Below are 12992 nucleotides of genomic sequence, written 5' to 3' on the forward strand. Positions count from 1 at the left end.
GTTTTTATCAATTATATAATGCTATAATTAGTAAGATTATCGTAATGAATGGTGGTGTTACACTTTATATAAACAAATATGAAATATGTCATTTATAATTATTATTTTTTATAAGTATTTGTTATCTCTATTTTAGTATACACATTTTATGGTTAATTTTATTTTTATTAATATAAATAATTTTATTATTTTTCCTTTTTAATTTTGAAAATGATTTTTAAAGCTAATGACTATCACTAAAAAAGCTACCAACTTATAATAAAATTATAAAAATTATTCATTTTATACTTACTTTCTACTTTTAACTATTATAATAATAATAATAATAATAATAATAATAATAATAATAATAATAATAATAATAATAGATGTGTGTCATATTTCTTCACACGTAAAGCGACTACAAAACAGTCTTATATAATGCACTAAAAATAACATAAAAATACAAATAACAATCTCAAATGTTGAAATGGATTAAAATTTTGATGTGAAGAATATAATTCAACTTAATCCAAATTAGATCCAACCTCGCCTTTGAAAGCTACATCCCTAAATTTCATACTACACCCCATAATTTACCGACTACAGTTTTTTCTGTTTTTAATTTAAGTTCTAAATTATGTTATTAGTAGATTTCCTGAGTTATATCATTCAAAACCCAATAAATTTTATTTTTATATTCTAAGTTATATAATTTAAAATGTAAAATTAATTTTTAAAATTAAACATCTCATAATGTAAAATAAATATTTTGATTTAATATGCCACATTCTCACATGAACCATTAAGTCATTGCGATTTTGGTCTGTTATCTTTCGACACAGTGGTTAAGTTTGACATGACTCCGACAAAAGAGAAAGGAAAGTGGAAAAACATACTGTGGAGATTGGAGGAGAGAAGGGAAGGACATATGAATAAAGGAGCAAGTGAAGATATTGAAAAAAAAGAAGAATAAAAGAATCTGAAAATAAATCAAATCTAAGTAACAGTGTTTTATTCTTAGTTTTAAGACTAAAGAGATAAATATTTACTTTTATAAAATTAAAATTTCTAAAATCATAATCGAATATAGAAATTATATTTTAAATATAAAATTATTTTCAATAATGTATACCTTTTTAATAATAATTACTAAAATTCAATTTAGATTGAAAAAAAAATGCATATTTAAATCAAGTACACTAAACAGTTTAAAAAAATAACAAAACATATAGTTTATATAAAAGATTTCAACTGTGCAATATGTAAATTATAGATTTAAAGAAAATTGTAGAAAACTTATGATTAAATATACTTAAAAATATAGTTCATTTATAAAGTTTCTTATTTTTTAAGATCCTTGTTATCTATTATTTTTCAATATATTATTAAATTATAATATATTTCACACATAATTTATTTAAAAACATGGAAGATGAAAATTATTCTGGTTTCGACGTCCCTTACACAAAAAACATAAATTTAAAATTAAAAACTTCACACCAAAGTATCCATAAAAGCTTAAAACTGGCAACAAAAGTTGCTTTCATGTTTTTGAATGCCAAGATTCATAATTGCATTTGAAGGAATGATGAACAACAATGATATAAAATCATAAAGATTCATAAATAAGACATATACATCACTAATGATCTTTAGAATCATAGGGATAATTTGATTTTCAAACAGATATAAAATATCATAGACACTACAAAAATGTAGTAAATGTCACTGGAATATTGTCATAGACAAATAATGTAAGAAACCATAGCTATTGGGTTTAGATTTAAAAGGCGTACCCATTCACCTGATAATTTTTCTAAGCTGATAAAAAATATAATTTCCCTGGAGCGCTAACAATTTTTGGGGAGCAAATAGCAGACGGCATCAAAATATGTTGAGAAGGAATTGCAGCAATCAGAAGCCAAAAATATGGTGAAAGTGTCAGAGAGCTGGATTATGGAATTGATTACAATTTCCCAACATGATCACACATCTACAGGAGTTGTCCATACCTGGACATGGACGCAAAATATACAAGCACGCAGCTCCCCCTTCAAGGAAACTTTAAAAATAAAACTCATTTCATTTGCAGAAGTTCAAGCATTTTCATTTCGCAGAAACCACTTCATTTGCAAAATCATTTAGACCACGTCAAGCCAAGTACTTGAACATGTTAGCATTATCTTTGTCTCTTTCCAAATAGTCTCGAGAAATCAAATCTTCTATCCGCTTTTTAATAGCCTTGACGTCAGGCTGCACAATGAAATCCAAATGTTAAAAAAATCAGGATTTGAGAGAAAAACATAATATTATGTTTGGAGAATGGCTACATATATACCTTAAACATGCGACCCAACTGTTCAACACACTCCACGACTAATTGTTGGTAGCCCAAAACTTTCCGACTCTTCATAATACGCACAATTGAGGCATCGATAGCATATCTTCTGTCCTTATCAACATCCTCAATTACTTTCTTCTTCTCATCCACAGGAGGGAGAGGAATCTGCATACAGAATTTGTCAATTCCTCCCTAAAGTTCATAAATAGAAAAAAGGTCAAGATTAAAACACATTTTAAATAAAATTATACCTTGATTCTTCTCATTTTGTCAGTAAATTTAGAATTAAATTCAAAATAATCAGTGGATGATATTGTTTTTGTATTTGGCTCCTTGATGAGAATCTTGTACTTGGCACACGACAACGAATGAAGCAGTCTAATAACATCATCGTCCGATAAGTTTAATTGAGTCATTATCTCTGAGTAACTCAGTCTATCTGACAAGTTAAAAAGCAGCAATGCTGAAGCCTATTAAAAAAGCGACAAAGAGAAATTGGGTCAGTTGAAAATATCCAAGATTCGATGGACGTCACAATTTGAAAATGAACAAGTGAAAAGGCATAATATTTATATAATTACAGATAAATAAAGCAGGTAAGTAATATTACCTGGTAGGTTGTAACAATCAGCTCCACGGTTTTTGGCTCAAATTTCCCACTTATATTACAGGTTCCCAAGGAATATATCCATGTAAGTTTTCTGTGCTTTGTTTTAGTTTGATAAAATTCTTTGAAAACTTCAACACACCTAATCTAAAAAAAAGGAATAAAGAGATAGTTATTAATTATAACCAAATTCTATAAAGTATCGGTAATGTAGAATAAAAAACTGAGCACCAGATGCTTTATATCAAGATCCAGATTACCATTTCTGCAGGAAGATTGAGATCAAAAGATTTGTAACTAGGCCAGAAGCCAGTAGTCAGAACCGTAACTGTCAAGTCTATACCAGGGTCTGCATTCGGATTATTGCTTAAATACTCCTCAAAACTCGTTTGATTCTCCTTTGCCAATGTCAAATCCGTAACCTGGTAAGAGAGGGAAAGCATTTAAATTTTCGTCAACCATCCAAAAAAGTTCATCATAGTGTTTCAGCTTATGTTTACAAAGAATAGAAAAAGGCTGACCATTCCTTCCATCTTTGAGGTAAACTGTCCACCACATTGTTGCTTCAATTTTGTCAAAATACTTCTCTCGTGATCATCATTGGCACTCTTGTCAAAGAGAAGTCTTCGAGCAAGCTTCTTCCTGAAAGCAACAAAGCAAAAGCCCAGTATTAATATTATTTTTCAAAAATCTAACATAAACAAAAGGGAATTCAGACATTCAGATATATGACATATCAACAAGAAAAGAGCTTTAAATTAGACCTGAAAACTGCAGAAAAATTTCTTTAAGGTAAATATGTCAAACAATATTAGGAAGCAATCATGTAAGCAAAAAGTTTAACAATGGCACCATAAATCCTGATAGATCACTAGACACTCCAATGAGAATTGTTCTTACCTAAAATAATGTTACACATTACAAAAGAACATAGGATATGTTTAGACTTCTACCATTAATTGTAGAGAAAAGGTCAGACATTTTCTAGAATCTTAGTCCAGAAAATTCCTAATTTCTCATTATGTTGTAAAGTGTTCAGATAAATTGATAAAAAAAAATAGTCTAGAGACATGAGTAAATATAAAACTAATATAAGTTTCGTTCTTAAATAGCTGCACTCCACTTTGTCTCTTCAAATCTTCACCCCGATCAATTTCAATTCAGATGCCTACTCATCTCAACTTTTAGGTCTTTTCAAAAATACACTTTAGTAAACATGAAATAAAGTACCACTTCTCCCTAAAGCTTAAAGTGCTACGTAAAGACCAGTATTAGTTTTACATCTCGAAACATGTCACAGCTTAAGCAAGGGCATTTTGGGCCTAAAAGGTGGACTATGCCGAGATTAAACTAGAACAAGAGTATGACAAGGCTTGACTCCTAGCCATTTTATAATAGAGGGCTTTGGTCTTATTTCAAGGACTAATTCCCAAATAATGAAGGCCAAATATTGGTGGTATTGTATCTCTAGATGTAAGGAAAACAAATTCTACATACAACAGAGCACATTTAATTGCCAGACAACCAAGAAAGAGTGGAAGCAATTTTTATGATACAGTTATGAAATGAATATATAAACACTGGAGATAGTCGTTGGAAGGTAAAGATTGAAGCACCAGCCACGCAATATAATCCCTTTTTGACAAAGATATCCAACCTAACAATCATTATAAAAAAACAATTATCTTCTCATTAATATATTACCTATAGAATTCAGCAAACAAGTCTTTGTCACTGATATATGCAAGCAGCTTCACCACCTGCAGATAGACCAAAACAAATCGCAATTTCAAAAGTCAGGACTACATGTATCTTGCTTATTTACAGAAGTAAAAGTGGAACATCAAGAATAACACTGACCTTTTCTAGAGTCTCTTCAATTGCTTCATCACTTAATTTTTCACTTCCTCCTTTCTTAAGAATGTTATCACAGAAGGAGGCAAGCAGTTCTGCACTTGAACTTCCAGCAACACCTTTGTTGCAGAAGACCTCAAAAGCCTCTTTAAGAGCCTATATGATTAAAACATTCAGATCAGCAAGTACACATACCAATCCAACATAATTAAAGGCACTTCTATTCAAAACCTTGTGAAAAAGAGTGTGATTCTGGAAACAATCATTCACATATGCCAGGTACTTGTCATGCAGCTCAATCACTTTCCGAACAAAAACCTGAAGCAAGAAACTAATTTAAATTTTCACAACTTGAAAAAAAAAAAGTAGTAAAATTAATAAATCTATTTTTTATCACCTGCTCTTGAAGACCAACAATATCCTTTTTTTCTGCCTGTACGTATTTTCATTTAAAAGGACAAAATAACTAGGTTAGAAACAAAATAGATTGCCCCAAAAAGTATGACATCAGTCACAACTAGAACAGTAAGAAAATACAAGTAAACGAAGCTATTAATAAATCATTTAGTCAGAAAGCAACTTCAAAATCTTGTCCAAAACCCCCCATTAACAATTTCGAACAGAAATTTCAATGGATCTATACTGAGATTGTAGATTGAAAACTCAGAATGATAGTGCACAGTAATCTCTCTCCTCAATTGCTGCGATCAAGAAATTAAACCTCAGCCAGAAATAAGCAAAACTGCGGAATAGACCTTTTTGTTGCTAGCTGCATCTTCAGCCTGCTTCACCAATGCCATACCTTCAGTGGTAACATGCTGACAAAAAGGGAAAGAGAATGATAAGCAAGAGAGCAAGAAAGAAAGGAGAACAAGAGAGCCAAAAATTGGCATAAAAGCGCAAAGATAGGTTCAACATGACCAACATGCTGAGAAAAGGGAAAGAGAAAGATAAGCAAGAGAGCAAGAAAGAAAGGAGAACAAGAGAGCCCAAAATTGGCATAAAAGCACAAAGATAGGTTCAACATGACCAACCAGCTTAAATATACTGGAAACAGGATCCAAGCCTCGAGGTATTTTAGAGAATAGCCTGAACATTCTTGACAAGTCTTCAACCTGAGCATTAAAGGAAACATGAGAACACTATATACTCTTGGTTAAAAAAAAGTGTACATATAAGAACATAAAGTTTCATAAGTACCTTGTCGTCTCTAAGTAAAGCATGACATCCAGAGTGCTCTTTCTCAAGGAGTTGGTTTGCATACACAGATAACAGTTCATGTTGAACTTTCTAAACAAAGAAATTTCCAGAAGAGCAAAAGAAAACACAAAAACTTCAGAAACTATAAAATGAGACGAAAGGAAACATTGTAATCATTAAAAAAAAATCCTCAAGAACAGACCTCTAATAACTTTGGTTCACTACTAGAGTGCAAGTAATGTGCAACCCTATCTTTCTCCCGTTTTAAGCACTCCTCAGCCTGCAATAAAAAACATAACACCAAAAGATCATATAAAGGCCAAAAAGTAATGTAAATTAAGAAACCAAGTTACAGTTAGCATAAACAGGAAACAACACCTTGAGCATATAATCAGGACAAGAATCTTCAAGGATCCAGTTTGAAGCCTTTCGAGAATAATAAGCAGAAGTGTCTTTGAGCATGGCAGTTTCAAAATCATTCTCATAGTGATCCATTTGTCCCATTCCAATTTCAACAAATATGTCTAGTACATTCTTTAATAGAGCTCTATCAATCTGTTCTCCCTCACGTTCTTGATCAATCTTCATAAGCAAAAATACTTTATTGATCTAAAATTTATAATCACAGAAAATCTAGCATACATAGGAAGAAAAACATACAAGTGAAATAACTGCATCTCTAACTTTCCCGTTTACTTCCTTGTAAACCTGCAAATGATAAAACTCAAATTTATTTTGATGAAGTTGCATTAAATGAAACGAAAATAATAGGAAAGACATCTAATCTGCACTAGCATGCATGTCTTTTTTATAACATGTACAAGACTAGTTAATTGTAAGAACTAGTGCAGCAGAAATGTTTATTGCAACATCATTAGTTGCATTACCAAATCACGGAAGCAAGTTAGTCCAACTTCATTAAGGGGCGGAAGTGATCTCCGAGCAATAAAGTAGCGATCCAAATAGTGAAAGAACCGAGAAAGCCATCGAACCATAATTTTATGGTTTGCCCATCTCTTCACAAGTTCTCTCAACATAAATTCGTCATGCTTCTCTCTCAAAGAAGGCAATACCTGGACCAAAAGGAAAACAAGACAACTGACAAAATAAATAACAAGTACATTTCTTGAATAAAATCAAAAAATACAAGTATTTTATAATTGACATGTAGATAATAGCCTGGTTCGATAACCAAGAAATCCAATTTTCTGGTACAAAGATGAAGTTGCACAACCACCTGTTTGAGTAACATTTTGGATTCTCAAAATCAATTTTACACTAAGCATAATTGGTCTTGAGAGAAGTAAATAATTTGACGGTGGGTAATGGCTTTGTTTTTAATATATAAGTAAATAGGGTAGATTTGGGATGCTAGCTTTGCTGTTATTTTAAGTAAAGGGTAAGAACAGCTTTCCTTTCACTATTTATTCCCATTCAAAGGTAGCCCGAAATGCAACTGATGGCTCCAGGTCAAGGATGTCTGCATTGAAGAGAAAAGAGACAAATGCGAGTTGAGCATTATTTATTCAGCCTTCAAACTTCCAAAGAGGAAAATGTGGTTTGTGTTTTGATCAAACAAAAAGGAGACAAATCCCGAGATCCCTCCCCCAAACAGTATCATTCCAGGGGTCAAAAAAGGGGTCTTAGCCTCTGATGCAACAGCAGCCATAATTTGTTGCATCCCTAGGTGCAACAGCAAGCTACAACAGGCTTCCACAAAGCACCTCACAGCTGTAACACTGCTATATCGGCACTATAACAGACAACTGGCTACTATGGAGTACGCTGGTTAAAATTCTAAAATTTCAGGCCCTTACCTTCAATTTTCTTCCCATATTAAACAGATAAAAATGACAAAGGCAACTTTTTTCTTCATTCCAACCCTTTTAACTCTAACTTTATTATTCCCTTTCCAATGAACTGCATATCTATAAAACATCCTAACGAAGCTTGACCACCAAAGGAGTCTTTTCTGAGCAGGATAACCTCAGCAAATGCTGCTTCATTGTCTGACTACGATAAGCGATCTGTGTTTTGACTGCCTGCACCGCACGTCCTTTACCACCAAAAACTGGATGCATGGTCGGTGGAGTTGCAATAACAAAGATTTATCACCCAGTCATGCTTCAGTCATCACGTGTCCTATATTTACTCATTTCTACAATTTGCTGGTTGCATTTAGGATAAAATGTTCCAAAAACATGATTCAATGGGTGATCAAACCACATTTTATACTTGCTTCAAAAAATTTGGGACAACCGCAACTTCTATAAGAACTGGACAATAAACTTTCGAAAAAGAAAATAAATGCATCGAAGTCCCATAAATGTACGAAAACAGTTTAGTGGATTTTAAGCAACATATACCAATATCACTCCCAAAAAGTAAACGCGAATGGATATGACACTCCTAATTGTATTAAACTTGTAAGCAAGAACGGATAATAACCAAATAATACACCAGAAAGCCTATCAATGAACCCAAAATCAAATGAGAGTGTCACTAACCGTCGATACAATGTACTCTTCAAAAGACTCCCTATACTTGTCATAAAGTTGTTGGGAGTAGTCATGAGGAGGCTTCTGAGTACACATATTGTAAATGGTCCTGCAATACGAATCAAGAAAATACAGTGCTCAGATAAGAAAATATATATACAAATTTAAAAAAAAAAATCTCAAACAACCAAAAACAAAACAAAGAAACAGTGCAAAGACGAATACGTATAAAGCATCATGTAGTCCTCAGAGCTGAATTGAGTCTCGGGCAGGCCTTCCAGGATGTTCTTGAGTTTGGTGATGCCCTTCTGCATGAAATCCCATCCCTGTTCGAGGTCGATAGTCTTCCGCTCACTCATCGACATGATGCCAAACAAAACCAGCGGAATCTGCACTCGTACGTCAAATAGTGGCAGTCGCTAATTGAAATTGATAGGTACGGAGGTGGATGAGAGAAATCAATCGCCGCAAAGGGAGGAAGTATTTGCGGAACGAAACGGATTCGAAATGCGGAAAAGAAAAGCGGTGGCGATCGGGGTGGGAGATTGAGAGCGAGAGAGAGAGGTTGATTAAGGAGAGAGAGCGAAATAGAAAAGCGAACCCTAGAAACGGTTGGAGAAGGAGAAGAGGGGAAAAGGAAGGGTCGCAAGGAGGGAGGAAGAAGAAGAAGAAGGCAGAAGCATTGATGGGAAAAGGAAAGGGAACACACGACCCCTCTCCCCCTTCAAAAAAATCCTTCTCGACCAAAAATTGCTCTTTCGGTGTCGGGTCTATTATTTAAATAAGAATCCCTCTTGTTCTTTAGTAATGATTTATGGTTTATTCATAAATAACACCCTATTTTAATTCTACTCTATTTTTCATTTATAGTATTTATCAACTTAATGGGATTAGATCATTCATTATATCAACTTATTCTGTTCATCGTTTCAAAACATACTAGGTTTTTTTTTCTCCACTTTCATTATTAACATAATTATTTTTATCATAATCTTGTTGCTCGACTATATAAATATTTTTAGATATCTTATGATTTTGTCCAACTTCTACCACCTAATTGATCTAATTTTTTTTTCTATATCAAAAGCATAATTATTATTGCTTTTGCTGTTTAGATTATAATATTTATTATGTTATTTAAATCTCATTTCGTTAAGATTGTGTTATTTGTTAACATATAGGTTGTCAAAGTGGTAAATTCTTTTAAGGGATTTAGAAAAATAAATAAAGAAATTAGTATACGTATAATGAAGAAAATGAATTTTTGTTGAACTTGATAAATATTTCATTAAGGAGATTTAATTTAATATTAATGAACCATTAATTTATATAAATATCACTTTTGAGAAAACTAGTATAGTATACCTGTAGTTAAGAAAATATTTTTTGTAAGGATATAGAAAAATAAATAAAAAAGCCAGTATAGTATACGTATAGTTAAGAAAATATTTTTTTGAACTTAATAAGTATTTCATTAAATTTAATGTTAATGAGTCATTAAATTTATATTAATATTAGTTAGTCATTAAAATTATACAATGGACTTAATATTGAGATATAAATTTATAAATATTATTGCATATTATTGTATTCAATTATAAAAATCAAACTCAACTAAATTTAATAGTTTGTTTACGTTACAATTAAAAATTAAATAAGATGATAATTCATTAATTTAATATTAATGACTCATTAATGAGCAAACTCACAATTCAATTTAACAGTTTCTTTACTTTACAATTAGAACAATTAAAAAAATAAATAAAATGGTAACTCATTATTAATGAGTCTTTAAATTTATATAAGAGACGTAATATCATTTTATATTTGTGTTGGTATTGTTTAGTGTCGTCAAAATGGGTTGAAATCCGTGAGTCAACCTGGTTCACCACGGGTTTGAGCCGGTTGGGTTGAAAAAAAATACAAAATTTTTTATGCGAGTTAATTTTGACCCGGCTTACTAAGAACCCGACTCACACGGGTTGAACCCGTAGTGGGTCGGATTGGCTCACCAATCCACCTATTTTTTTTAATTAAATTAAATTAATTATTCAAATCCTATATTTTTTTATTGAAATCAAATTAATTAAATTAATTATTCAAAATGCACAACCTTTACTTAGCAATAGAGTCTTTCGCGCTGCTGTCTTTCCAAAAGTTTCCCTCGGCAAATAAAACTCTAAGATTATAGATTGGATAATATTATAGATGGAGATAAAGAAGAAGAAGATGCTTCAAGAGAGCATAATACTGTGGATTTATCCATTCAGGACTCCAATTTAATAGATGGATAATATTATAGATTGGATAATTCAGGAATATATCATTTGTTTTATCTTGTTTTTAGACCTATCTACAAGCATGACAGTTTTATCTTGTGCTATATATTTTTGTTAACGGTTATACGTAGTTTCTTGGTCAAACGGTTGTGTATGTCTCATTAAACTAAATTGACAAACTTAGAATATATATAACAATATATTTTTTTTGTTTCATTTTCTTTTATATCAATTGGTCCAATTATTATTGTTTCAATTTGATCAATCAAAGTAACATATTATAAGAATATGAGAAGAAGAGGGTGAAAAAAAAGTTAATTAAGTGAACCAATGAACCAACCCGTTTAACCCACCAACCCGTGGTGGGTTGGGTCAGGTTCGAATTTTTTCGGCTCGCTAATAAATGAGCCGGGTTGGGTTGGCTCACTAAGTGACTAACCCGTGGTGGATCGGGTCGGGTCAGGCCGGGTTACCCGTTTTGACCGCTCTAGTATTTTTAGAAGAAATTGTAATGAATACGTGGATGATTTTTTATTTTTTAAAGATATAAACTTATATTCATGCTGTTTTGTTGAAAATCTAATGTGAGTTTAAGTTTCATATAGATAAAAAAAAAAACTTAAGGTTTTGAATTAAAAATGAAGATAAGTTCTTGTGTGATTTGACTCATATCTCATTGGTGTAGTATCTTTTCAGTTATCCTCTCTAAATGTAACACTTCCTCTATAAGTGATTCTTCTTTAGTTTGTAATGATTTTTCGGATCAACAAATAGTTCTAATAGTCTTTTAGCGTCGATGTTTACATTTTTGTGTACTTTTAAAAAATGCTCTCTTTTTTTGTGAAAAAAGTTATTGCACAAATAAATGGTGTCATTTAGTTTTCATTCCTATAAAACACCATATTTAATTTAACATTTAACCTCCATCTACTTATTTATATTTTTTTCATAAAAAAATTATCATAAATTTGGTATGGTCGATCATACTTTGTATATTTTTATTTTATTTTTTAAAATATTTTTTCATGATGAAAAATAATTAATAAATATTATAATTTGAGATGTCATAGTTTATATTAATATCTAAGATGAATTTATTTAGAAAGTGAATATATTAACTTGGAGATATAAGAGACTAATCTAAATATATTATATTTGTACGTGACTTTATCATTAAAACCTGATAGTTCAAGAAATTGACCGGTAATTCCTAAATATTAGAAGGAGTTGATTGGCTGGTTTAATTTTATAGTGATTAATTTTTCACACCATAGAAGGAAAAATATATATCATTGATTTATAAAGTCATTGTAAAATGACTTTTTAGTGTGACATCCTTTTAAAGATTTTGGATGATGATCGACGAATGTTGTTTTTTTTAATGAAGAAATCTCGTAAGTGGAGTGAAGATTTATGTCTCAGTGGATTTGAAAATAAATTTTTTTGTCGTTTATTTAAGTGAATTTGAAGATAAATAAAAATAAATTTGAAAATAAAATTTGTGAAAATTAATATAAAATTATCTTCAAATTTTCTCAAATTCTTTCAAATCTACTCAAAAGAACAAGGCCTTAAATATAATTTAACAAGCTTCATCGAATTATATGAAAAGTTTCAGTAAGCTCGTCTATATTTATTTTGTCAATACTAAATTTGTTTGTTTTAGAAACTAACTATATATAAAAAAAGTTTTTATCAACCCGTGTTGTTTGAAAATCTCAACTGCAATATGAAACAAACAATTGTTTTTGTTTTAGACGTAGAAAAGTTTGTTTATAGAAGAAAACGTTGTTTATAGACTTTAAAATACAGTAGTATAAGCTGTAAAAATATGTCGACTAAGAATAATTAGCAAATTAGTTAATAATAAGTTAAAATTATGTACGTCATACATAAAGTAATTCATAAAAATTATATATTTTTAATTTGTTGTGCGTAAGTTATGGAAAACTTATCTCATTTCTTTCTTCAACAACTACTTCTAATTAGTCAAAAAATAAAAAACAAATATTAAATATTTTATGCCTTATGAGACAATAATATCAAACAAGTATCCATGTGTAATCACATGTCAAGTTTTTATTAGAAAACTATTGTCATTTATAACCATATGTATAAAGATTATTGATTTTGTAATTGTTTTAGATCTTATAATTATTTTTAATTTAATTAATATAATCTATATTCATGGTGTACACGTTTATTTTATTTATTTCATCCATAATAATATA

The 12992-nt window shown here is 30.7% G+C and overlaps 1 protein-coding gene across 1 annotated transcript; it reads right to left on the reverse strand.

Annotated features, from left to right (window-relative positions):
- Positions 1-1911: 1911 nt before the first annotated feature.
- Positions 1912-9244, reverse strand: LOC108346100 (cullin-1). Its single transcript, XM_017585084.2, has 19 exons — positions 8708-9244; positions 8492-8591; positions 6872-7057; positions 6645-6692; positions 6363-6566; positions 6187-6264; positions 5985-6074; positions 5819-5899; positions 5540-5602; positions 5182-5217; positions 5016-5102; positions 4791-4940; positions 4635-4690; positions 3452-3572; positions 3191-3352; positions 2934-3077; positions 2575-2793; positions 2321-2488; positions 1912-2235 (listed from the first exon to the last, which is right to left on the reverse strand). The coding sequence occupies exons 1-19, from the start codon at positions 8845-8847 to the stop codon at positions 2134-2136; spliced, it is 2235 nt and encodes a 744-aa protein (XP_017440573.1). The 5' UTR covers positions 8848-9244; the 3' UTR covers positions 1912-2133.
- Between the last annotated feature and the right edge of the window lie 3748 nt (positions 9245-12992).

This window comes from Vigna angularis, chromosome 1, assembly GCF_016808095.1.
Source record: "Vigna angularis cultivar LongXiaoDou No.4 chromosome 1, ASM1680809v1, whole genome shotgun sequence".
Lineage (NCBI taxonomy): Eukaryota > Viridiplantae > Streptophyta > Magnoliopsida > Fabales > Fabaceae > Vigna > Vigna angularis.

What these genes read in the sequence shown, in the direction of transcription:
- LOC108346100 (XM_017585084.2), bottom strand. Translation starts at nt 8,847, where the DNA reads ATGTCGATGAGTGAGCGGAAGACTATCGACCTCGAACAGGGATGGGAT. An exon ending in GACTACATGATGCTTTATAC is followed by an intron (nt 8,592 to 8,707) that starts GTATTCGTCTTT and finishes TTCGTATTGCAG; the next exon opens with GACCATTTACAATATGTGTA. An exon ending in ATCACACTCTTTTTCACAAG is followed by an intron (nt 4,941 to 5,015) that starts GTTTTGAATAGA and finishes TTAATCATATAG; the next exon opens with GCTCTTAAAGAGGCTTTTGA.